We start from the raw sequence: 26,959 nt of genomic DNA, 5'->3' as shown, positions 1-26,959 counted from the left end.
ATATCACCATAGAATTCCAAATTTTCCTTCATAAGAGCATGAATATAGGAGACCAAGGAGAATAAGGTTAGGGTAGCCACGAAATACAAAGGACTAGGAAATACATTTTGTAACTTTCTCAGGTGTAATTAAATGAAGATATCTCACAGAGCTCAGTCAACCTAGTGTTAGATGAATAAAGGACGTGGCTTGTTTCTGAGTCCCTATGGTTTAGCAGTGGGGGACTCATAAAAGCAAAAAAATCCCTCAAATACTGTTTATTGCCATCATTCAACACATCATGAGGGAAACACAGCACTTCTCACATTAGTCTCTCCCCTGGTCCAGTAAAGTTTTATATAATATTTGGGTTCCAAATGCCTATTATCCCTCACACTTGGAAGACCATGATGCTAGAGGCATTCTTCTATTGTTTGCCTAAAACTATTTCAATGTCACTGTGACACTTTACAGTGTGACAGTTAAGAATTCAGCCTCCCAGTCAAAAAAGGGAGATAAATTGTCATTTGCAGGTTACTCATAGCATTGAGTGGAGTATGCCAAATAAAAAAAAAAGTCCTTCAGATACCAAAGAAAAATACATGTTCCAAGTTCTCTGTGGTGTTAGTTGTTGTAGATTTTCCGGGTTGTAGGGCCGTCACCTTGGCATTGTAGTTCCTGACGTTTCGCCAGCAGCTGTGACTGGCATCTTCAGAGGTGCAGCACAAAAAGACAGATCTCTCAGTGTCAATGTGTGGAGAAGATGTTAGCAGGTACTTTATATCTACTCAGGAAGGTGGGTTTGGGCTGAGTCATCCTGTAAGAGTTTCCCAGGGTGTGGAATGCTAATGGAGGGAGGCTTCATGGTATCCTGAGGTGGTTCTTTTGCATATGGATTGGTGGTTGATATGCTAATCTTATCTGCAGGGCTATTGTAAGATGTAGAGTATTTTGTTAGTCTGGTGTTCTTCAGGACTGGAAACCATGCCCTGTTCATTCTTAAACTCTCTTCTTTCCTGTTGAAATTGTGCTTATGCTTATGAATTACAATGGCTTCCCTGTGCAATCTGACAAAGTAGTTGGACGTGTTGTCCAGTATTTTAGTGTCCTGGAATAAGATACTGTGTCCTGTTTGAGTAAGGTATGTTCAGCCACTGCTGATTTTTCAGGGTGGCCAAGTCTGCAGTGTCTTCATGTTATTTTATTCTTGTCTGGATGCTACGCTGTGTGGTCTCGATGTAAACTTGTCCACAGCTGCAGGGTATGCGGTATACTCCTGCAGAGGTGAGGGGGTCTCTACTGTCTTTTACTGATCCTTCCCTTCCTCTTCCACCTTCACTTGCTCACACAGAGTCTCCATCCAGCCTCCAATCACTCCTACTCCATTCTCCCAACTCACCACCATCCTCTTACACAACCCACCTTGCCTTGTGGGTGGACTTCCCTTATATCCTTTCCCTCATTCCTGTCTCCACCTGCCAGCCATACCCCTCGCCTGCTCTCTAGCCCTGGCCTGGGCTGTGTCAAGCAGCCGCACCTGGGGCAGCTAATCTGGCTGCTTTGGCTACTTCCAGCAGTTCCAGCTGCGTCCCCTTGGCTGGCTGCCAAGCCTCCTCTGATCCAAGCTCCAGGCGTCTGTACAGTTCCAGCTGTGCTTTCCTGGCTAGCTGCCAAGCCTCCCCTGCTCAGAGCTTCCAGCTGGTCCCTATAATTCCTTTCCTCCCTGCTTGCAGGTTGGGGCGTGGCCCTTGGCTGCCTTTCTGCCTTGTATGGCAATCTCACAGTCTGGCCGGCTGAGGGATGGCTGTTCCTGTCTTCTGGGCCTTCCCCCTCAGCCCTGACCCCCTCTGGGCCATCTTTACTCTCCCCTCCAGGACCCCCAGCTTTCCACTGGAGGATGGGGCTGGCTGGCCTCCACCTGCTCCATCTAACCCTCTGAGGCTTGGGTGTCTCTTCTCTTCCTTCTGTGGCCGGCTGGTTCTGGCTGTCTGCTGAGGCAGCTGGGCCACTGTCTCCCGGGGGTCTCCCGTCCTCTTCTCCAAGTTAAGTCCGGGGGCTGGGCTGTGGACCCTGGACACAAGGTATCTAGAAATGGGAATTTACCCTCAATTTCTTTTTCCACGGTAAATTGTATGTTCGGGTGGATATTGTTGCGGTGGTTTAAAAACTCCATCAATTCTTCCTCACCATGGCTCCAAATGATAAAGGTATCATCCACAAACTGAAACCAAACTGTAGGTTTGTGGGGTGCTGATTCTAAGTCCTGAAAAACACCAGACTAAGAAAATACTCTACATCTTACAATAGCCCTGCAGATAAGATTAGCATATCAACCAGCAATCCATATGCAAAAGAACCCATTAGTATTCCACACCCTGGGAAACTCTTACAGGATGACTCAGCCCAACCCCACCTTCCTGAGTAGATATAAAGTGCCTGCTAACATTTTCTCCACACATTGACACTGAGAGATCTGTCTTTTGGTGCTACACCTCTGAAGATGCTAGTCACAGCTGCTGGCGAAACGTCAGGAACTACAATGCCAAGATGACGGCCACAAAGCCCGGAAAATCTACAACAACTAACATTCTCCAGCCATGAAAGCCTTCGACAATATATCTCCGTGGTAAAGTGTGGTAAGATAACTAAAAGGTTGACAAAAACAAACCAAAATGAACAAAATACAAAAATACAGAAAGTGAAAACTAATACAAAATACAGAAAGTGAAAACTAATACAAAAATTTAATGGAATATAGAACTGTGGAGAAATGCCATTCTGTTGGTGGAGTTAACTTTCTATGGGCTGCAGAGGTGAGGGGCCAGTTCTGGAATGGAATTTGATTGGAGGGCGAGCGAGTCAGTTGCTGGAGGGGTGTTGGAAGTTGACAGTTGGAGGCTGGAGAGTGGAGGGAGAGATGGCTCTGAGGGGAGATGTAGATCTAATATAACCCCAGGTACCAACGTATTGGACCTGCCCTACACAACATCTAATTAGGGCATGAGGGAGAGAGAGTAGGGGTTTCTTTTTAGGTTGTATTATTCCTTCTGTTCACTGTATATTTGCCTGTATATAGTTAGAAGTTAAATAAATGATTTTTGGAATTTATGAAGGAAGAAAGATCTTCTGTTCCACATAGTCCCCCAACCGCTTGGGCCCACTAGCAGAGGAGGGAGGTTAGGAGGCTGTCCCACCTAACCAGGACCCCATACAGGGACCCCATAGCAGCAACTACCCGGAGACAGGAAAGTGAGACAGCCCCTCCAGGTGCTAGGCTAGGCAAGGGAGGGGTAGGCAGAGCGGAGAGGGAGAAGGGAGAGGCCCCATTTTGCCACAAGAACAATAAAAGCAAAGAATTAAAACAAAGGTTATTGTGTATAGGGCCCAAGTATGACACCTTCTCCAAGTGTAATACAAAGAATGAACAAGGTAATAACACACACAAGTATGTCATACAATTGTCTTTCAAATTACCAAACCAAACTCTGTGATCACCAGACCATACGCATTTCAACCCATCCCATGAACTCATACAGCACTTTCTTGAATTGTTCTGTGCTTCATCAGGTCTATTTTACTTTTTAGATAAATAGATAAACAGGGTGTAGCAATTCATTGGTGACCCTTTGAAGAAGGTTTTAATAGATGAAATGTGTATCATGGTCTGGTGATTCTCATAATTTTATAATCTATTAAAATGTTGTGCTAGTTTTCTTTCTTTTTTAACTTTTATATTTCATTCATTTTAGTTTGTTTTTCTCAACTTTTTGGTTACCTTATTTACATAGGGTTGGCTTTCCCCACCCCCTTTTTTTCTTGTTATATGTGCAATTGTGGTCAGCTTGCAACCTACACATTTTCCAAATAAATCAAATAAAGCCTGCTCTGTTTAAAATGTACTGATTAAGCATTAGATACAGTTTCTCCCACTAATTCAATCCCAAGCCCTGTGTTATCCAGTTCTCAGTCCAGCACATATGAATCATAAATATGTCCCACTGAAAGAAACAGGGCTTGAGTTAGCCATATCAAACTTGTTCTATTAGTTTTAGTGGGACTCACAACTAACTTCAGCTGAAGCAGGGCCTTGAAATCCAGCTTACTAAAATAGGTGGCTATGTTGCAGATGCAGGCAGAGAAAAAAAGAACAGGAATAGAATGGCTGGTAAATCTCCATTGCTGTTGTATCTCCATGGCTTAAAAGTTTTAAATTGACAGGACAAACATCTATGTTGCAGTCACCTTCTCTTTACATCAACCCTATAAAACTAGCAAGAACAACAGGGTGGGAGCACATCTTAATTCATATATGTATATGTATGTATATGTATATATAAATGTAAAGATCTAGATGTTACTGATAAATCCTAAACAACACCATTCTCTCTTTTGGGATTTCTTACAACTCAAGCCTAACCCTGTTTTACTCAGATTCAAATGGAATTTCCAAGCATGTCTGCTTAGGACTGCAACCCGGGAAGTCCAGGAATCTAGGCAGAGTTAGACTGTCTTGTACCAATGCTGAAATAGTGGGCTGCCTGAGGTAGCCCTTTAGATAACGTGGAAAGACAGGAAAATGTCAGATTTATTATTATATTTTTACCTCCGTTTAGGTTTCCTGCCTGAGAGAACAAAAGATCAGCCCGAGGGGATTCCAGTTTTTAAAAGTCAAAATCCCAAATCTACCTGGAAACCCAAAGTATCTCCTCTGCCTCCATTCAGGCAGACACTCAGAAATATGCTTGTTTTTATCACATAGCTCACTCCTTTAAAGCAAGCTACTACTATTAAGTACACCATATTGTTTAAAAAAGCACTCTGGGGAAAGATGTTTTGTAGACTTCATTTTTAAGGATAAGAAGAGAAAGTTTCACCATAAAGGACAACTGATATGTGCGTGTTCTGAATCATATTCCTAATCCAAGAACAAGCTGTCAGGTTTCCTCCACACACACTCACCAGGCATAGCACAGCATAGTACACCAACGTTTCTGAGCTTTGAAGTTCACAAGCCAGGTATGACCAAAGATATTTTGGCACCTGAGGCAAAACAATTCCAAATGGTGACCCCCCCCCCAACCCCTTGTGGCTGCATTTTACTCAGCTACAGCGGGTTTCACCTAGATTCAGGCACAGCGCTTCACTCTGTAACCAACTTCTACTCCCTTTTCCACTGCAACCGCTCAGAGCTAACTGCACCTTTGTATATAGAATCAGCATTGCTTAAACTTAATGAGGCATCCCAGCTTAAGAACCAACCACTTCCTTTTTAATTCCTGCAAAGTTAGGCATGACATGTTAAGAAAATACTCTTAACAAATTGTTTCTTTTTAAAGAAACTGGCTAAAAGAAAAACACCTACCACATTTAAACTCCTATTATTATTAAGTTGTGTTTTAGCAATCTGATCCCGAAGTCAATATACTAACTTCTACATATATGATTCTCAGCCATCTATAATAAATTAAAAGATCTGGACACTAATATATCCTAAACTGTTAACCATAATTGTTCTCCTCAGCCCCAGCTTAACTGTCATTTCTTTAGCGGCTCACTCTTTAACTGTTAGTTTGGCATCTCCAAGATTCTAGAATGAGGCCTGGTTCCATTTAGCCAGTCATAGCCCAGTTCTTTTCTAACCAATACGCTCCAGCTGTACAAGTTCAAGTTACAACACTCAGTTGGTAGCTGTCCTTAAATATACATATAGTACACTTTTTTCCTTTCCTTTCCTTTCAAGCTCCTTTGATCCAGTGATCTTGAGCAGCGAATAAGGAGTCTTATTTCTTTAAGGAAAAATATGATTGAGAGGTTCTTGGCCAAAGCCAGTGTAGTCCTTGGATCTCTATCCACCAGCAGATAGGGCAGTATATTATCTTTCGATACAGTGGCAGGTAGTTTAGGGGCAATCCACAAGTCGCGATAAAAGTTAAAATAAGGGCCTTCCAATATTACATGGGACAGGGGATCAACCTTTTTCAGGTCACAACGGCAAAGTCTATCTGAATAAGGCAAGTTACAGTATCTCCCATATAGAACTGCTGAGGGGGCAGCATTCAGGCATGCAAGCATGAAGGATCTACAACAGTGGGGGATTGTAAGATATTTAATGTAGGCTGGGATGGTTGGAGATAGGAGAATGCCAAAGAACTGGGTGAAGCATACTCTCTGAGCATTTATCACTGAGCTGGATTAATCTAGGTCTTTTATGCATTTCTTGATGGTACAAATGTACATACATATACATGTGGTATCTGAAGAAAGGAGCCCTGACTCTAGACACTGAAAATCTTGTTGGTCTCTAAGGTGTCACTGGACTCAAAACCTGCTACTCTATTGCAGACCAACATGGCTACCCACTTAAAACTTAAATATACACATGTATATTTAAAAAAATACATAAGTCACCTACAGCCCTGACCTGGATAGCCCAAGTGAATCTGCTCTCATCAGATCTCAGATGCTAAGCAGGGCCGGCCTTGGTTAGTACCTGGATGGGACACATCCAACGAAGACCAGGGTTGCAGAGGCAGGCAATGGCAAACCAGCTCTGTTAAGTCTCTTGCCATGAAAACCCCACTAAGGGTGGCCATAAGTCAGCTATGACTTGGGGGCACTCTCCACCACCAAGACATCTACAACATGCAGTGAAGTAATGCCGTCACTACCCTCGTAATTAAAAATAAACGAATAGCATTCAGACAGCAACCACCAGGCACCCCAAATCTGTGGCCTCATTTTGCTTCGTGGTACGGCCAGCCCCCTCACAAGGTGTGCCAGGCCACTCTCCTAAGCCACCTGTTGTGTGCTGTGTACGTCCTCAGCCAAGTCAAACCTTTCAGCCTCTCACAAGGTTGTTGTGAACGGTGATTTATTTATTCCAAAATAATAAAGAGTCCAGGAGCGCCTTTAAGACTAACCAACTTTATTGTAGCATAAGCTTTCGAGAACCACAGCTCTCTTCGTCAGATGACGAAGCTTATGTATTATATTGTAGCTTACGGTACAATAAAGTTGGTTAGTCTTAAAGGCGCTATTGGATGCTTTACAATTTCGCAACTACAGACGAACACGGCTAACTCCTCCGGATCTTATTTATTCCAATATATCCACCCTGCTTTTGTTCCTAATAGGAGCTTCCAATACTTCATCCTCAGCACAACGACAACCCTGTGAGGTAGATCCAGAGGACTTAGCCGTTAGTCTGTAGTAGCAAAACAGAAAAGAGTCCAATAGCACCTTTAAGACTAACCAACTTTACTGTAGCATAAGCTTTCGAGAGTCACAGTTCTCTTCGTCAGATGCACGCATCTCGAAAGCTTACGCTACAGTAAAGTTGGTTAGTCTTAAAGGTGCTACTGGACTCTTTTCGATCCTGTGAGGTAGGTTTGTCCCGGGAGCCCAGGCGCAGCGCGCTTTCCCAGCAGAGCGGGGATTTGAACCCAGATCCTGGCCTGACACTCTAACCGCCACCCCACCAGGGGAGAGACCCCGCCAAAAGTTCCTCGGAAGGTGGGCGAGCCTCGCTGCGTCTCCGGAATAACGGGACTCCCCAGCTTCAGGCGCTGAGGCTGGCAGCCGCCACAGCGCCGCAGGAGTCCCGAAGGGAGAAGGCGGAGCGCAGAACCCCCGTCTCGTCCCGTCCCCGCTCCCTTCGCGCCCTCCCGTCCCATTTACCTCAGCGGAGCCGCCACCGCTTCTCTCCCACTTCGGGCAACCAGGGCGCCTCCCCCGGTGCATTGTGGGAACTCCAGGCGCTGGCCTCTGCTGCCGTCCCGGGATCTCGCCGGCCTTCCGCAGCCCGCGCAGGGCTGCTATTCCCCTTGTGGCCGGAGAGGTCGCTCGTCTGACTGCCAGGCGTAAAGGGGGGAGGAGAAGACAGAGCCCCATCTCACCGGTTAAAAACTACATTTCCCGGCACGCCTCACCGCCAGACAGGCGCTCTGGAACCCGGAAGTGTGCGTCTGTGCCTCGGCCAGGGGGCGGTCGGTCGGGGTGCGAGCGAGGCCGGGCTCCTCCCTCTCCCGTCGGTGGAGCTCGCCCGCCGCGCTGCAGTCGCCTCGGAGGCCGGCGGAGCGAGGAGACCGGGAAGCCGCCGCCGCCCGCCCGCCCGCCCGCCCCCCTCAGCGCCTCAGACCTCCGCCATGAGAGCCGCCGCCATCTTCCCCGAGGCCGGCCGCCTCCTCCTCCTCCTGGTGAGCTGAGGGGGCTGAGGCGAGGGGCGGCGGGCGGGCGGGCGGCGGGCCCGTGTGTGGCGGACGGAGCCGGCCTGCTTGGGGCTCCCCCCACGCCGCTCGCGGAGGCTGAAGGCGGCGCGGCAGAAAGCGAGCCGGGTGGGGCGGCCGCCTCGCTGGTGTGGCTCCGCCTGATAGGCTGCCGCGGCTGGGACCTGGAATGGGTAGCCGGGGGCCGGGCATCCTCCAGAGAGCCCCGTTGCCTTCCCGCCCCGGGCCAGAGGCCGGGCAGCTTCTCCCTCGACCCCCCTCTCCGCCCTGAAGGAGACGCGTGGACGGGAGACGCGTGTCTGTGTGGTGCTTTCGGGGATGTGTGCTTTGAGGGTGTGGGGCGCTCGTCCTCGTGTTCCCTCTGACACGTTCTGGGTAAAGCAGTTCACACCCCTGCAGGGTGGAGATCAGATCGGAGGCGGACTCGGTTCCTCTCAGATACCGTGTTTTGTAGATCACGGCAAAGCTTGTGACCGTGTGGATCATGAAAATAGATGGAGAGTCTTAAAAGAAATGGGGGTGCCGCAACATCTGATTGTTCCGATGCGCAACTTGTACTCTGGGCAAGAGGCTACTGTCAGGACAGGAGATGGGGAAACAATGGTTTCCAATTGGCAAGGGTGTCAGACAAAGATGCAGGATCTGAGCAAGTCTGTTAAGGATAGGACGTTTTGGAGATCTTTTCTTCATGGGGTCACCATAGTCGGAGGTGACTTAACAGCACATCACACACACACAATTCCTCCCAGATAGTTTTGGTGGATAGCCTTGTTGGCCTGCAATTGAACACGGGATCCGAGTCTACTGGCACCTTAGAGGCCAACAAGATTTTTTCGGGGTGTAATCTTTCAAGAGTCGAAACTCCTTTCTTCAGATATATCATCTCTCTCCTTGTATCTGAAGAAGGGAGTTTTGACTCACGAAAGATTACACCCTGAAAATCCTGTTAGTCTCTAAAATGCCACTAGACTCAAATCCTGCTGTTCTAGTTTCTTCCAGTTTCAAATCTGAAAGCTTTCTCACATTTCTGTCAATGGGAGAGAACCATCTAATGTGAGGCTCACCTTCTCAGCTCTTCAAATTGTGGCCTTCTCTATGATGCTGAGTTGCCAAACAACATAAAGTATTATAGAAAGTGGGATACATGCAAACATGAATTAGGTTTTTAGGTATCTATAGTTTCATCCTTTTGGAAGATAACAGCTGTCTTCACTTTCCATGTTTTGGATTGCGCACTTGAAATGCTTCTTATCTTGGGGCTGGTTCTTCAGTTAAGTTGTATATAAAAGGGACATGTCTAGAAGTATTTGAAACTGCCACAGAGGAGGAACTTTGTCATATCCCAAAGAAAATCAGGTTCTGGTGCAGGGAACCGAATCAGGTGTGGTGCAGGGAACTTGCAGAGTTCAGCTTCTCAGAGGAGGTCTGCAATATCCACGTCAGCCTTGCTTGACCTTTATAACTTAATGAAGGCTTGTCTCTCTGAGTCTCTCTCTCTTACGGACTTTGTAGCTGTGTCTTTAAGACGAGGAAATTGGGCCATGGACAAACACAGTTACATGGTGGTTCTTTCCGTGAAAAACTTGAGTGTGTGTGGGGGTGTTTGTGTGTGCCTCCCTTTACAAAGGACTATGTGGTGGAATATTCTAGAGTACAGCCTGTTAAAATAATGAAATGTGTATCAGTGGTCCCCAGAGTAGTTTCATTGGGGCAAATAGAACTGTCTTTAAAAGTGCGTGTGCAGTTTTCTATTAAAGAAGGTTCTTAGGGCTTTATCCTGACTTGTGTAGCCCCTTGAAACTTTCAGCAGCTCCTAAGCAGGTGTGTTGAGAATTTAAGTCCCATTGATTCCAACAATGCATCCTTCTAGGCAAGGATGTATAGATCATAACAACTGCAAAAAAAAAAAGAATTGAATTTCAGAATATGAATTCAGAGTGAGTGCTATTCTTTTCTCATTGAGCAAATCAAAGATTTTAATTTTATACTTCCTACTTTTTCATGAACAAGTACAGAGATGTGTATCGCCTGGGTTACAGAGAGATATGCTATCTGGGTGCAGAACTTAGAACTCTTTCTACTGTAAGAATCATGAAACTTCTCTTGCTGTAGAATCATGAAACTTCTCTTGCCATCTTTTCATGGAAGGACAAGGCTAAGCAGAATTCCTCAAGGCTCATTGCTTAGCCATATGGCTTATACTACTTAAATCAGAGTACAAAACAAAATCTTTGAGGTAGCGACCAAGGTAAATTGGGGCCATTACAGTAATAGTTCATGCAGTCCTGGAATTTGTCCACCTGCCACGTTTGTTAATCTCTTTCGGACAAGAAGAAGACAAACTCAACTTGGTAAAGTTTTTCTGCCAGGTTGTCTGGAGGCAGTTCCTGCTTGCTAAGGAAACACCTGTTTACAAGCCTGAGCTATTGCTTCCAAATCTTTTAAAATGAGAGAAAGTTAGACTAGACCTCTGTGCCATCAGAAAGCTTGAAGGAATGATGTTGAACTTTTCCCTCCACTGCAGTACTGTCCAGTGTGGCTTTTGTCCATGTAGATCCCGTAATTCCTGGCATAGCCTTTTGGAAATTCAGCAGGGCTTCTCCACCCTCTTGTGCCTGTGGAAAAACTGGTAGGATCCAACATATTAAGAATTACTACTAATTGAATATTGAGTGTCTGAGTCTTGTCGAAAGTCAAATTGTGTCTCCTTTACTTTCTGTAGGGTTTTTCATTTTTCCAAAACCTGAAGTTCCAGGGCAGTTATGAAGACTATACTCTGATCTCAGGCTCTGCTTAAGGAAGGCAATTCCCATGTTTCAAGAGGTTACATTAAAAATTGATTTAGTTAAATTGTTGAAAAGGGGAAAAGGTAGGGGGAAAGGAAATTGCAAGCTGTTAGACAAAGTGAAAAACACAGGACCTAAAGAAATAAGAAACTGAACATTGCAGTAATCTTTTTATTGGGAAGTGGTACTATGCACTTGCAACAGAGTAAGTTAGCATTACACTTGTACATTGATCAGAACCATCTTTAAAACATATATTTTGTTACATTTTAGCTGATAACTTTATTTTAAAATGCTGTAACCTCTTTTAAGAGACAATTTTGAGTCGGAAAGTGGGGGTAAACTTGCAATAAAATAAAATGTGCATTAATGTGTGTTTAATATGTGCATGTGCTAGTATTAAATTTTAGGCTCCATCCCCTATTTAAGAAGAAACCTGCATCTTAGGCATTGCTGTTCAACACCGGATACTCCAAGAGATAATATTCTTATAATAGGGCTATAAAAGTTTAATAAGAAGCATGAAAATGTTTATCTGCAAATATTTTATTTTTAAAGTACTGAGTGAGGCAAACATAACCAAGTATTGCTAATTGGTGTTTTGACTGACATTTAAAGAAATTGAAGTCAAGGTTATGGTAGCTGTCAGGGCTTTTTTTTTCTGGGAAAAGAGGTGGTGGAACTCAGTGGGTTGCCCTCAGCGAAAATGGTCACATGGCTGGTGGCCCCGCCCCCTGATCTCCAGACAGAGGGGAGTTTAGATTACCCTCCACACTGCTCAGCAGCGCAGAGGGCAATCTAAACTCCCCTCTGTCTGGCGATCAGGGGGCGGAGCCACTGGCCATGTGACCATTTTCAAGAGGTTCCGGAACTCTGTTCCACCACGTTCCAGCTGAAAAAAAGCCCTAATAGCTGTCATAGTATGTGTATACTTCTATGCTTACAAGTTAAAAGTATGTTAATGTATATGATTAATGCGTTGTTAACTGCACACTTTTACCTGTGTACCTAAATTCCAGTCATCAGACAAACTGTGTATTTCAGTTGTTCTGTTACTAAAAAAGAACGGATACAAATCCTTTGGTATTGTGCACGTACATAGAAGTAAATTGTAAAAATAGTTAATTGTCCTAGTCTAGGGTTAACTATAGACCCGTTTATCAAAACGGTGTGTATTTTCTTATGTGTGGGAGGAATGGCCGCAATAACTGCGTCATAAACTTACCATGGTTCTTATATTGGTGGTATGTGACCTTAGAGAAGATTGATATAGAAACTTCGTTGGAGCAAGGGTTTGTTTTCATTGTCCCTGGCTGGTCCTGTCCATTGGAAATCTGGAGATGCTTGCATATCTGGTAGGCCCGTAAGTGGTGAGATTATAATAGAAGGGTATAAAGTTATCTCTCCAGTAACTGATTCCAGCATTGATATCACCTTTACCCACATCCTTATCACCCTGTATGATCTCATACTGTGTTATGTAATGTGTGGGGAGGGGCGCCTTCAAGTCATAGCTGACTTATGGTGACCCCTAGCAAAGTTTTCCTGACAAGAGACTATCAGAGGTGGCTTGCCATTGCCTGCCTCTGCAGCCCTGCTCTTCGCTGAAGGTCTCCCATCCAGTTACTAACCAAGGCTGACCCTGTTTAGCTTCCAAGACCTGACGAGATCAGGCTCACCTGGGCTATCCAGGTCAGGGCGTGTTATGTAATAGATGACCCTATTTTCCCTTCCCAGTATGTTTTTGGATAGCTTGTGTGGCCTTCAGGTAAATGCCAGAAAGAAGATTTAGGTGCTGTTATAGCCAGGCATCCATGTCCAGATTCTGCCCAACACTGGCGACATGGTGAGCTGGGCAATAGGGCCACACCCCGTGGGGAAAGGAATGCCATCGATGTGGGGAGGCTGTGGATCTGAGAGCAGGTTTGTTACCTCATCTGAATACCAACCATGGGGCCCCACAGGGGCTGTGGCTGGCCAGTTTGCTGTCATGAGAGGAAGGGGTGGATGCCTCCCGAGCCAGTCCCCATGGCAACACAGCCGTCAGATTCAGAGAGGTGATGCAGGGCAGGTGAGGGTTGCAAGGATTTTCAATGGTCAGGGGAGGTGAGAAGCATTGGGCTCCCTCCTGTCTGGATTCAGAGAGAGAAAGAGAGAAGGAGGGTTGTGCAGATCTACTGCCCGTTGAAAACTGCACATGCTTCCAGACTTCAGGTGCAAGAGCAGCCTGAAATGAAGAGGAAAACCTGGGTGAGTGACAGCCCTCTTTCCTCCCTGTTTGAGGTCTCTACAGGGTACCCATGTTCTGAGAAGGGCCAAAGCACAGCAAGTAGGCAAGGCCACCTACAGGAGTAGACTGGGAAGTGAAAAAGGTTTTGGAACAAACCCAGCTGAACGGTCTCTATCAGAGGCTATTAAACTCAGTGGCAGCAACAATGGACATCTGCTCGCCCTCGTCCCATGAAATGGCAGCAGCACAGGAAGACCCAATTCGTGAGCTCACTCTGATTGCCTATAAAAGGTCTGAGCCCAGTGGCCCTGAGGCACTGGTACAGTTTCGGGGGTTTGGCTGCCAGCTGCCTTCCAGGGCAGTGACCCACCGAGAAATTTCCCTGTAATGGCCAACCTGCCCCTGACCACCTAACCTTCAGTAGCGCAAACACACAAGTAGGGGTATGCATAAAAAAAACAGTTTGGTAAATCCCATTTTTTTACCAAATCTGAGGAAAAAATCAGAATTTCCTGAATTCAGAGTTGATTCTGTAATTCAGTTTGGCTATTCTGGAAATTCGGCCACTGTTTTCTGTGGGAAAATCACTCGAGGACATCCGGTGGAATGGGGGCAGGTCGTTTTTCAACCAAACTTCACCAAATTTGGAGGAAACCTACTCCGGACTGTCCTCTAAAGTCTCCCAAATTTCATGGAGATTGGACCCTGGGGGCTAATTTTAAGAGGCCCCTAAGTTGGTGCTCCCACCTGCTCCATTGTTTCATATGAGGGGGAAAAAAGCTGATTCCCACTGCAGAAACACACTGGGGCAAGGCTGCCATGGTCTAGGCACACTCCCAAATGCAAGCTGAGCTCAACCCAGAGAAAGCCGGACAGAACCAGATTGAAACAGGGGAATGGAATCCCCCCAGAACCAAAGTGAAGCAAGGGGACCAACAACACATGCGAGAATCACATCTGTTCCCCCCCAAACCAAACTGCAGCAAGGGACACTATTGCAACTTAGCCCAACAGAAGCAAACTGAAGCAAGAGAATGGACTCCCCAGAACCAAAGTGAAGTAAGGGCACCAACATCACATCAGAGAATCACATCCATCCCCCCCAAACCAAACTGAAGCAAGCACACTGTTGCAGCTTAGCCCAGCAAAACCAATGCCATTCACAGCAGCCAGGCATTGGGTTCAGCTAGTGGGGAAACACCACAAACACCATCCAGCTGCACCACAAACACCATCCAGAAGCACGAGGCATTCCCCAGGGTGTTTTTCCATAGAAAACAATGGCGGAATTTTTACTGAAGTTTCGGTAAAAATTTAGAATACCTACTTTTTGATTTGGAATACCCTGATTTTACCAAATTAGCAAAAATTTGGTATTTTAATCCAAATTCTGGACCAAACTGTGCACCCCTACCCACAAATTTGCTCACCAGGGACAAGTCTCCATGGCCTTTTGGTCAGCAGGATGAGGAAAGCATACTGATCCCCTCCCTTACTGTTATTGATGCTGACTTATACTGCATCTGGTCATTGGTCCATCAAAGTCAGTGCTGTCTACTCCGACTGGGAGCATCTCTGTAGGCGTCAGGTGGCAGTTTTTACATCACCTGCTACTTGCTTCTTAACTGCAGATGCTGGGAATTGAACTTGGGACCGGCCATCTGTATGCCCCGCAGATGCTCTGCCACTGAGCAATGGCCCCTTCCCCAAGGTGTAGGAGTATTCTCCTCCACTCCTACACCTCTGCACGCAGCATATGGCTGCTTTTCTTCTAACTAGGTTTTCAGATCAGCAGTAAGCCCAGCTGTGAGAAAAGAGGCTTAAGAGGAGGGGAAACAGGGCAGAGTGAGGGTTTAGCACCCTCTGCCTACTGCTTCTCCATCTGAGTCCCCTACTCCCACACTAGATGAAGAATTATGTGAGACAATACACAGAGCTGCCTTACACTGAATAAGGGCATCGGTCCATCAAGGTCAGTATTGTCTGTTCAGATAGACACTGGCTCTCCAGGGTCTCGGGCATAGGCCTTTCACATCTCCTACCCCCTGAGCATTTTTTTAACATGTATGTTTTACTGATTTGTAATTGGAGGGAAGAACTACGAACAATCATATTAATTCAAATAAAAATAAAGTTATATATTCAGCTGTGGGTCAATGACACCAACATCTAAAATTCTTATTTGTGCATCCCCTTTCATGTGATGGAAGGCATATCATAATCATAGGTACGGAACTAACAAGTAATGTTGCAGAGAATGGCATTGAAAGAGAGAGACCCTACTGACTTGAATAGAAGACAGTTAACTTCTGTTGAAATAGAGTATCAGCATATAATGCACAGTTGTTATATGCTAAAATTAGTGTGTCGATGGCTTTCAGTTCCTGTGGGCTTCTCCTTAATAGGGATATGCAATTTGTGGGGGGAGCTGGATTTTTGCTGATCCAGCTAAATTCAGCTTTCCAGAATCAAATCAAAATATCCCAGATCTGATCCAGGGACCTGGATCCAGACACCCAGGTAAATCTGGGAAATACGGCTTCAGCCTCTTGCTGGCTCCTCCCTGGCCTTCTGATTTTTTTCCCCAAGAGAGGAGTGAGACAGAGGCGGGAGGGAGGGGGAGAGAGGCAGGGAGGGAGGGAGGAATGGCTAATCCGTGCAGGAACTCTCCGTGTCTGCCTGGCTTCCGTGAGTGACACGGGTTCAGATGGGCTAAGTTGCAACAGTGTCCCTTGCTTCAGTTTGGTTTGGGTGGAATTCGCTGTTTTGACATAATTCTCTGGTTTAATGTTGGTCCCCTTGATTCACTTTGGTTTCATTGGAATTCCATCCATTCACTTTGGTTCCATGGGGTTTCTTCATGTATTGGGGAGTGTGCCTTTGGTCACCAGCAGCCTTCCCCCCGTGTATTTATCCCTGAGAACCTGCTTGGAAATGTTTCCTCCACAGAAAACAATGGAGAGTGGCGGGGGGCCCCTTCTTCAGGGGCCCATAGAACTGGATCCTGGGGTCCAATATTCTGAAATGTGGGTTGTCTTTATAGGACAGTCAGGAGTAGGTTCTCTGCAAATGTGGTGGCATTTGCTTTAAAAAAGTCCCCTCCAGGTCCCCAGATAGCCCCTGAATAGTTTTCCTCATAGGGAATAATGGCCAAATAAAACTGGGATTCTTTGATGTGTCATAACCAGATCAGAGAATCTTTCCTGGATTTCAGGAATCCCAGAGTTTTGGCTACACCAGCTTCTTTGTATGTCTGTCAGTATATCAAATTCTCAACATGACCCCATCTGTGGATACTTAAATCTGGAGATTGGGGCCACAGACAGACAAGCTAGCTCTTTCTACAAACCTTAGAAAAGCCCTAGGTTTACAGTAAAATCTGAAATCTAAAATAAAAAGGGGCAGTTAAAGAGTGTGTATGCATACTAGCAGCAGTTCTTTTTAAAAAATTATAGCAGCAGATTCCATTGCTGACCTAAAAGCAGCTGTCCTCAAACAGAGAAACTTCAAGGAGAGATTGCAATGAATTGCTGAAATTGAGTTTATTCACACATTCAGAATAATGGACACACAGACACACACCCAGGGCAGAGCACAGACTTGGGATTCTTATCTCTCTACAGATGCTAATTTCTGCTCTAATGAGCTGCATTGTGCCTTCACATCCTGATGCCCTCGCTTGTAACACCCCACACACGTTTGGCTGGGATAAGAAGGCTCAAGTATCTCTATTCCTACTTGTGTCTGAAGAAGGGAGCTCTTGAAAGCTTGCTCTCTGAAAATCTTGTTGGTCTCTAAGGTGCCACTGGAATCAAATCCTGCAGCAGAACTTAACAAATTACAAACACCGAGTCAGTGTGCTATCTAGAAATTTCATTGTAGAAATAATTTTTTTAAAAAAATGGTCATACATAAATAAGCCTGATGGTTAAAATGTATGTCTAGCTACTTTTTAAAAAAACGGGCTGGCTTCTAGAGCCAAAGCAATTTTATCAAGGCCTTGCGACTTGGCAGATGGGGTTCCACCTGCCCGTAAGCATTAGAGTGGGGCATTCCTGACCACTATTCTTGGAAACAGAGACCAAAGCAGGACTCAGACTTGCAAGTCTTCTCCTGCTCACTGCTCAAGGGACATGTGGATGCTGAGGTGATGGTTGAATCCCGAAATCATCCTTTTCAGCACCGTCCTTCTTCAAGGTTAAATACAGATTAGCTGAAGATCGGCTATTCAGTTGGTGGTGCTTTTTTCTTATTGGGAGGCTGGGGGGGGGAATGCAGCAGCACTCCATGGACCTACAGCGCACTTTGTAGCCTGCAATTGTTGTGCATCTGAAAGTGCCCCAGAATTGGAAGGGGTGTGTGTGGCTAGTACATGAGTTATTTATTTATAACATTTTAAATCTCTTTCTCAAAGCTGAAACTTAATGTTAATTATAATACTAATGAAACTATAATTAAAACCATAGATGAAACCTACCAGTCATTGTATTATTTCATTCCTCCCCCCAAATCAGATAAAATCCAGCCAATCCAGAGCATCAGTTTATTCCCGTTTACAAAAAAGACCTTCTTAATATTTTACCTTTGCATGGCTTCCAAACGATTAGGAACGTTCCTGACATTTTCAGTAAGGCCATTCAACTATGCAAGGGACATTAATGGGAAAGTTCTAGACTGGGCAAACCCCGTTCTTGCCCACCTGCCAGTAAGCATTAGAGTAGAGCTTTGACAATGAATCATACCTGAGAGACAGTCCTGTAGATAGATGTATAGGTCACAGGTTTTAAAGGCCTAGCACCTTGAACTGAACTTGGAAGCTACAATGAAGCACTTTCAAAATAACAACAACATTCAATTTTTATACCACCCTTCAGGACAACTTAACACCCACTGAGAGCGGTTTACAAATTGTGTTGTTATTATCCTCACAACAATCACCCGGTGAGGTGGGTGGGGCTGAGAGAGCTCTGACTGACCCACAGTCACCCAGCTGACTTCAAGCGGAGTGGTGGGGAATCAAACCCAGTGTAATATGTTCATTGTGGTTAGCTCAGTGTAGTTGATGAGCTTCTGTATTCAGCATCAGCACAAGTATTTGAAATATCTTCAGTGGTAGCTCTGTGTAAAGCGCATAAATCCATAGGAGTTAGCTGTGTTAGTCTGTAGTAGCAAAATCAAAAAGAGTCCAACAGCACCTTTAAGACTAACCAATTTTATTGTAGCATAAGCTTTTGAGAATCACGTTCTCTTCATCATCTGACGAAGAGAACGTGATTCTCGAAAGCTTATGCTAAAATAAAATTAGTTAGTCTTAAAGGTGCTGCTGGACTCTTTTTGATAAAGCGCATAAGTCATCCTCAGGTCACTATGGCCAGTTTGATGCCATCATGGCAAGGGGCCAGCTTTTGAACCAAGTGATGATGAAAGACCGAATTCTTGGTAGCTAAGGTGGCCTGTTTATCGAATAGTACTGAATTTCACATAACTCAGACTTGTCACTGAATTGGACAGAGCCAGTTGGTTGCAAAGGGATAGCTGTGTCAATCTGTCATAGAAAAATAAATACAAAAATCCAATGGCTTCTTTGAAGACTAACATTTATTTAAATAGGAGCTTTGGAGAGTTACGGCCCGCTTCATCAGAGAGAGAGAAAATGGTGCTGGTGGGAGAAGGTGTAGGGGAGGAGTCAAAACTTGGCGTGGATTACACCGAGACCCGTCCAAATGTAAATCTCAGTGTAAGAGGGGAAAGGGAGGAGCAGATGTAGAAAGCGTAGGTGTGGAACCTGTCATTAGTCAGCAGAATGAGCAGTTATGTATACTGAATGGTAAGGGAGATTAGGCGTTCAAACAGATACTTCCATTGAGACTAAAGTAATACTGGAACAGAGTTATGTGGGGAATAGTCTATTAAAATTTCCAAAAAGTGGATCCGGTAGAACTATTAGAAATTGTAGTGACTGAGGAAACTGTTTAAGTCAGCATGATAGGTACCATTTAATTTTTTTGATGAGGTCTAATTCACTACTTTCATGTGGCATATTCCCTTTGAAGGGTTTGGGGGTGGGTGGGTAGAGCAGTAACTTTCAGGTCTGTAATAGTATATTCAGGGAGATTAAAATGTTCCAATATAGGGACATCTTCCAGGGCTTTAGCCTTACCAAACTTGTCAGGATTCAACTTGTTCAGTCTGCGTGTCATTACTGTAGTTGACTGGCACGGGAGAGGACAGCGGCAGCTGCCTCCAGTGACTTAAACCAAGAAATAGAAAACTGAGTGTCATCAGCATATTAATGACACGTAACCCCAAAGCCACCCAAAGACTATTCTAAGGGGTTCGTTTAGAGATTAAACAGTAATCGGAGATAACAGCGCATTCTGTATCTCCACAAGATAGATCCCATGCTGATTATTCTAGATTTCCAAAAGTGACCCTCTTAACATGGTTAGTAAGAAATGATAAAGCTACACTTCAAATTCCAGTCTTAGCTTCTAGATGTTTTAATAAAGTTGTGTGATCAGCTGTGTCAGAGGCTTCTGTTAGATCCAGTAACAAGAGCAAGGACTCACAGCATTTAACCACACGAGTAAATGGAGACAATCCATTATGGCAATCGGTGCTGTCTCAGTCCTCTAGCCAGGCCTGAAAAGGGTCAAGATGAACACATGTCTAATCCAGAAACCTCTGGAGTTGCTCTGCCGCTGGTCTCTATATCGCTTTGCCCCAAAAGGGCACGTTTGAAACAGGATTATGATTAACCATGTTTGATTTTTTTATCCAAAGAATGTTTCCTTAGGTACAACTGAATAACTATCTTCTTTAAGGACCTAGGAAATATCCATTGTATGAATGGACTGTTAATAGTAAGCGTCGATGTCTCCCTCTCCTCCTCCTTATCTTAACACCCAAGATGAGTGGGGGTTGGGACTATAGGTGAGTGGCCTTTTAAAAAACGAGAACTGTGCAAACATTCATCATGGTAACCAAGTTGACCTTTCATAAAAAGAAAAGACAGTGTGCCAGATACCCATACTACCTGATCTGCTACTGGTGCCTGTTGGAGCAAATCTGAGAGATCTCATCAGTATAAGGTTGTCTGTAAGTGTTGCAGCTGATAGGAATCACAAAAATGTTAGGAATCAGCTCTTTAATAGTACTTGCATGTCATCAAGTTGCAACCAACTCATGGCAACCCCAGAGCAGTGGAGTTTTCAAGGCAAGAGATGAGCAGAGGTGGTTTGCCATTGCCTTCCTCAGTCCTTTATTTTATTTGATTTATACCCCTCCCTCCCCACAGATTGCCTTTGCCTTCCTTGGTGGTCTCTCATCCAAGTACTAACCGTGTCTGACCCTGCTTGGCTCCCAGGCTCTATAGGCTATTAAGTTGCTACTAATCGAGTCAGTACATTCCAAAACACCCTAAATAATTGTGCTGGGCTTAAGTTAGCTATCCCTAATAAAGGAAATATTTCTTTACCGCTATTACTTCCCTCTCATAGGCTGCTAATGAACTCTGTAGCTTCTTCAGGCCAAGTTCTCCACCATTTAAGTTCTAGATACTTCACAGCCCTCTTCTGATTGCCATGTCTGAGATAAACTGAGGGTGAGAGGGGATATCTGGGTTTAGCCTTCTCAATCCGCCGGGCCTGTAAGACAGAGTTGTTCCGCCAGGCTTATGGCTGAGGCTGGGCCTCCACTGGCTGGAGGATATAACATCTACTCCCCTCCCTCTGAGAGCTGCCCACCACTGTTCTGAAGCTGCTGCCATGTTTCAATTGCACTGCTGCACTTTCTGTAATCGCCACTAAAAAAAAAAAAGAGTGCTGCTATTTTTAATATCTTTATATAATGCTTTTCATGTTTTATGATAATGTTTAATGAAATGTTTTAAATGTTTTTAATGCTGTTATCCGCCCTGAGCCTGCTTGCGGGGAGGGCGGAATATAAATATGATAAAATAAATAAATAAAATAAATAAATCCTAACCAGGAGCTTCTCATTCCAAATCCCTAATATAACATTGACATAGTTATGAAATTCTCCAAAAGCGCTTAGGAATCTCAGTGGATCCATACATCTCTGAGAGTAGATCATTTTGATCATTCTCTGGACCCTGCACAAGGTGGGATCCATGCTTAACACTGCTTTAAACTTAGTAGCATATATACTGTGTCCAGCTACTGTTTTCTGCAATGCTGAATGCAGAGAAAGTTGTTCCAAATCTAGAGTTAGGAATACTGGCTTAGTTATTTGTAATATATCTTCAATTTGATACAGTTCTGTGAGAATTGTCACAAAATGTACCATAAGGGAGAAGCTGCATTTTGCCTTTGCTGTACTTTCTTCAATTGTTTAAGTTTAGTCTAGTTATTTTTTAGCATGAATATACTGGGCTGAATCTAATGGTAGTTTTTTGCTGGCTGTGTATGTGTGAGAGAGTTTCTCTGATTCCTTCCTTCCACTGCAGATCTCTGATTTGCCCATTATCCTCTTCCCGGGGGGGGGGGGGCGGGGGCGGTGTTCCTCCTATCGGCCAGGAGCAGCATTTGAGGCTGCAGTGGGACAGAGGAGGTAATTTTTGTCAGTGAAAATCACTGCTGGATCCAACCCACTGAGTTATATCATAACAAGCCGCCCTGAGCCCATCTGTGGGGAGGGCGGGGTATAAATCAAATAAATAAATAAATTAGAATGTCCAGAACCTAGTGGTATATAAGCTGTTCTTCTGGGTAGAATAATTCTAAAATTACTCTGAGAATAATGGGTTAAAAAGTTCTCCCGTTTCCATCTGCTAACTAATATCTGAAAAGTGTTTTTCTGCATAAAGATTTTCAGTTAATTCATGAGGGACTTTGTGCTAAATGAGTGAAAGAGAAGTGGTTTGTTTTACAAAGGTAATTATGATGGTATGTGGTACACAGGGCAAGCAGTCAGGGGTTCTTTCTTACTAATGATCCATTAATTAGTGAAGGCAGCTCAGCAAGTATGTGGGCGCCTTAGGGATTACCTTTGATTGACATTTGAAGCTGATTTAATTTAAAATAGTGCAATTGCAATCTGATGGCATTCTTTCCTAAATAAAGCATTCATGTTAGCAACATTTTTATTTTAAACAGCAGCCAGAGTTACACATGTTACTGTTGCTGTCTGGCATTCAAGATTTTAAGTTGGAATTGGTTCATTTAATTCTGAGAGCAAAAAAAGTCATCTAATGGTATATAGATAAAATTTGTTACAAACTTGCTCGAGAACATGACATGTTGAAATAGAATAGCTTATGCATTATATACATGTCACGTGTGATTATTAGTGGTTGTCTTGTCTAAACTGCAAATCTAAATGGTAACGTTGCAGTTGTCATTAATACCTTATAACGTCTGCTGTGCTTCTGTGTTACTTTTTAATATGACAGTAGCAAAAGTATTACACCTGTAGCAGTTGTGATAGAAATGTGAAAAAACCTGGAATATGGGAGGACTGATTGGAAAACTTTGGGAAGCACTAAAATACTCCTATAAAATATTTTTCCCTTGGAATGAGTGAAATACTTTTAAGGACTGTTACTCTCTCAAAATGTCACATGAATGCCTTTTGATGTCAAAAATCTACAATCAGTCATGTTAATTCCTATGCTATATGTATTTTCAAAGATACATTTATTGTTTAAGTGTGAATAATTGTGGCAACAATTAATATGCTATAACGTGTTTGTTAATAATACCTTCTTAAAGAGTTCAGTGTTACAAGGATCAACTTAATATCCAGGTACGCTGGTAGCCGTATTGTTGGCTGCCTGAGACTCTTTCTTTTACTTTTTCTTGCCTCTCAGATTGCAAAAATTAAGATATATGTGCTATGTGCTCTGGGCATAGAGTAGGGGTTACTGAGGGAGGTGAGGGGGGCAGAGCTGTGAATTTTCTGTATTGTGCAGGAGGCTGGACTAGATTACCTTGGGATACCTTCCAGCTCTATGTTTCTATGTTTCTAAAATAGCATAGGGTGCAACAGTGTGCAGCTCTCCCAAGTACTGGGTAAATCTGAAGTTTTGCTTGAAGAAACATCTATATTTTTAAATGCCATAAATATACCAAACAGAGTTCTATATGCTAACAAAATTATAAATTATGTGTTTTATGTCACTGTAGAACAATTTAAGGGGTGTTAGGGAGTACTGCATATATTTCACCGACATCCACACACAAAAATTCCATTTTTATCTGCTTGGGGGGCTCTATTTTCTCCATGGCTTCAAAATTTCCAGAAATTTTACATCATAGGAAACCCTACTTTAACTCCATCCTGTTGCTATTAATATAGATACAAGGAGTGCCCTTTTAAGTCCTCCATTTCATTTTCCTTGGCCTTGCATGCACCAACACTATGCAGCCAGAAAACAGCAAAGCTTGTAGCTGGCAGAGTGGCTCAAACCATGTTTTTGTCTTTTAGAAATACTGCTAAGGCATCCCGTTTCTCTTCCGTTTTAGAATAAGATAATCTCTTTTGTTTGAAATTCTAATAATAAAGGGTTTTAAAAAACCGATCTGCCCAAAAGCAGTAGCATAAAAGGATCTGTGTTCGTTGAAGAATATGTACATTCTTCAGCAGTGGGAAGCGTTGTCTTTTGACAATGACGCAAAGGAGCATTTTTGCTCAACAAAGACAACCACTGTAGAGGTATACTGAAAGGCTAATTCTATTAGCCATATGCTTCATGTTGACTGATATGAACTAAGCCGGAATAAGGTGTTGTGCTCTACAGAGGGATCACCTGCTCAAAATATGCTGTGGTTTGTACCCCATGCAAATTTCATCCCTCTAAAGAACTGTTAGGATGTGGCTTTTTGCAGGAAACCAGATCAAATAAGGTCTGTTCAAAAACGAGGCTTTAATTTGCCGTTCCATTGAAAGAATATTTGTATGCAGGATAATAACCAGCCCTGTAGAGGTCAAGTACGATTTTAGTTCTGTTCAGAACCAAGCATGGCTGCCACAGGAAGAATGATCTTATCATACTTCTCAGTTTGAAGCATTACAACATTGCAGTTTAAGGATTCAGTCTGGTCACTGTGGTATGATCTCAGTTGATTCATAAATCTTAACCTAAGTCACCTCTGATAAGAAACGTGTCACTATTAAGAAGTGTCTTGCTAGAGTGGAATTGTCAAAGTAACCTTCTTTCCACAAGTCAACTGATTTTCTAGTCCTGTGGCGCAACATACTAATGCAGTAGCGTTCGTGTATCTTGCAAGCTTCATTAATAGAGTCAGTGAAGCTTTTAAGTTTCATTTTAAGTTTCGTCCAGCTCCTTTTATGGTGTCTTGATAAAGAAAATTGAACTTACCTAAGGATTCAAGGTACTGGCATGGTGAAGAAGTCTGTTTTGTTCCTAATTTGTTGGACTCTGTTTCCTGACCGTTGGCAGCTCAAAGAGTTTACATCTGTGTACTGCTATAACATCTTGATTTAACCATTGTAACCCCCGTATGGATTCCAACTACCCAAACATACACAGAATCTGCACTCCAGCACTGGACGTTCCTGGAGGCACTGTCTATATTTAGACTAGGATGCAGAATAAGATGGTGTGTGCTGCCTCTTGGACCTCAACCGTACTTTCGATTGTGCTAAAATAAGGATTGTAACACTTACATTGTCCCTGGATTGTGTTAGCACAGCTCCAGTGGATTTAGTTTACAAGCTAGAAGGCTATGTTGTTTAAACAGGATTATCCATTTCTGGTAGAAAGACGCTAATGTGGGAGAAGACAATGCTGAATACCATGGTAATCCTTTTTAGTCAAGATTAACCACAAGAAACAGAGTTATGATTACAATATGCTAATGAAAGTTACTGAAGTATATTTAGCAGTTTGATGGCTCTGCCTTCTGGTTTGCTTAATGAAGGCCAACAGACTTGGCCTTCATTACGTACTATCGTAGTTGGTGGTATATACTATCATAGTCGCTTTAAGGAGCAACTAGAATTTCTAATTAAAAATTGGGTATCTGCAAGAAGCTGAGAGATACGCTGTTGAGCTTTTACAGGTGCTGTTGTATAACTATTTAGTGTATGTAGAAGCTTACAGAATATTCGATTTCTACGCTAGTAGAATTGCCTTGTCTACCCAGTCTTTGTGCTACCAAGTTAATTTGTCACACATTTAACCTCAGCTATTAAATTCCTAATGTGATCATGGTTTCCATGAACTGCAGTCTGTCATAAACATACTGCAGAACTGCTGGTGTCATTTTGGAATCAAATATAACTCCCAGTTCCCGAGTCTTGCAACCGTCTCTCTTATTGTTACCAGGAAATAGAATCCGGAGCTGGCCTATGCAGATAAACCAGTTGGGTTGTCAGTGGTCATCACTGAGTTCTGTGAGCAAGGTTCAATTTAAAGGGCTGATGCTCACCTTTAAAGCCCTTCATGACCTGAGGCCACATACCTGAAGGACTGCCGCTTTCCATACGTACCCATGTGGCAGGTGTGTTCTGTAACCAGTACTCTCTCTGTTTATAGAACATAGTCCTGGAAATGTTTAGTGGGGCTCCTACCCTCTTGGCTTTCCAGCAAGACAGTAAAATAGAACTATTGTGCAAAGCATTTGGAGCAGTCGTCTGGGCCTCTGGAAATTAATGCATAAGATGTTCCTAAAGTGATACTTTTAATTGTCATTTATAAATATATTTTATGCTTAATTATATGTTGTATTTATATGGTTTTATCGTAATGCTGTCTACCATAGTTTCTAATCTGGTCAGGAAAAATGTTTATAAGTATTCTAAATAAATGCATTGAAGTAACTAAACTTCAAATCTAGTATGCAGTGAAATTGTAATGATAACTGTGTTTTGAAGAAAGAGAACATTTTTTCCCCACCATCAACTGTGTATGCTGTTGCAATCAGCTTTGTTTCTGCCCATAGGATTCAGTGAGAGCCACTGAGAATATTAGTGCTCTACAATCAGAAAAAGAACATTTAAGAAGAGCAAAATCTGGCCCAGATGCTTGGGAGACTAAAAGCAGGGACAAAGATTCCTGCAGCAGCTATAATACTTGGTAGCCTGATGCCCTTAAACTTTAGGGGCTCCTGCATTTTCTGCTCCCCATTTTAAGGGCAGACTTTTTCTCTTTTTATGATTTGGAATTCTGAACAAGTATGACTTGTCTCCAAAGGGTTTGTTAGTGCAGTTTAAATGTCTGTTACCAATCCAATGTGAAGAATTACTTGCCTTCCTTCCCTTCCAGTGGAAATATACTGCATTTGGATGAATTAAATATACTTTGCAAGGTTGTAAACTCAGAATGGGCAAAATATACAGACATGGGATGAGGTTAAGAGTAGGTTCTTGCATTTGGATTTTAAGGAATCAGTAATATTGACAAAAGGGTTCTCTGGTCATAACTGATGACAAATTGAATGTGTCGTCATATAGTGCTGTTGCAAAGAAAGCAAAAACAAGGTAGGGGATAAACTAATAGAATTGCTAGTGTAATATTTTACAAGAAATTAAGTCTGTGCATTTTATTTCTGCTTGCTAATACGGGGTTTTAAAAATGGTTTTTGTGAGTCTAAATGTAGGCCTCCAAGGAAAGAAGGGAGTGGAGCTGGATGGGTTAATGGAGTCTGCTGTGGTTGACTGGTAGTTGTGCCCTAGGTGGCAGAGTGAACTGTGAGTTTTAGTCAGAGTGCTGAGGAAAAAGCATTCATTCTGTCATGTTCAGTAAATCTGTATGG

The 26,959-nt window shown here is 43.5% G+C and overlaps 2 protein-coding genes across 4 annotated transcripts in view; one reads left to right on the top strand and one right to left on the bottom strand.

Moving 5' to 3' along the window:
- The window catches only part of INVS (inversin), a 156,478-nt gene extending 148,677 nt beyond the window's left edge, over nt 1-7,801 (bottom strand). For all 3 annotated transcript variants that reach the window (XR_008597841.1, XM_054991580.1, XM_054991581.1), the window contains exon 1: nt 7,657-7,801. The gene's annotated coding sequence lies outside the window, so the exon portion shown is untranslated. The remainder of the gene's footprint in view (nt 1-7,656) is intronic.
- A 155-nt stretch (nt 7,802-7,956) lies between these two features.
- The window catches only part of ERP44 (endoplasmic reticulum protein 44), a 61,167-nt gene continuing 42,164 nt past the window's right edge, over nt 7,957-26,959 (top strand). The window contains exon 1 of the mRNA XM_054991586.1: nt 7,957-8,174. Within this exon, the coding sequence (XP_054847561.1) occupies nt 8,124-8,174 (51 nt within the window). The 5' untranslated portion in view covers nt 7,957-8,123. The remainder of the gene's footprint in view (nt 8,175-26,959) is intronic.

Source organism: Eublepharis macularius, chromosome 11 (genome assembly GCF_028583425.1).
Source record: "Eublepharis macularius isolate TG4126 chromosome 11, MPM_Emac_v1.0, whole genome shotgun sequence".
Lineage (NCBI taxonomy): Eukaryota > Metazoa > Chordata > Lepidosauria > Squamata > Eublepharidae > Eublepharis > Eublepharis macularius.
This window is presented reverse-complemented; position numbering and strand designations above follow the sequence as displayed.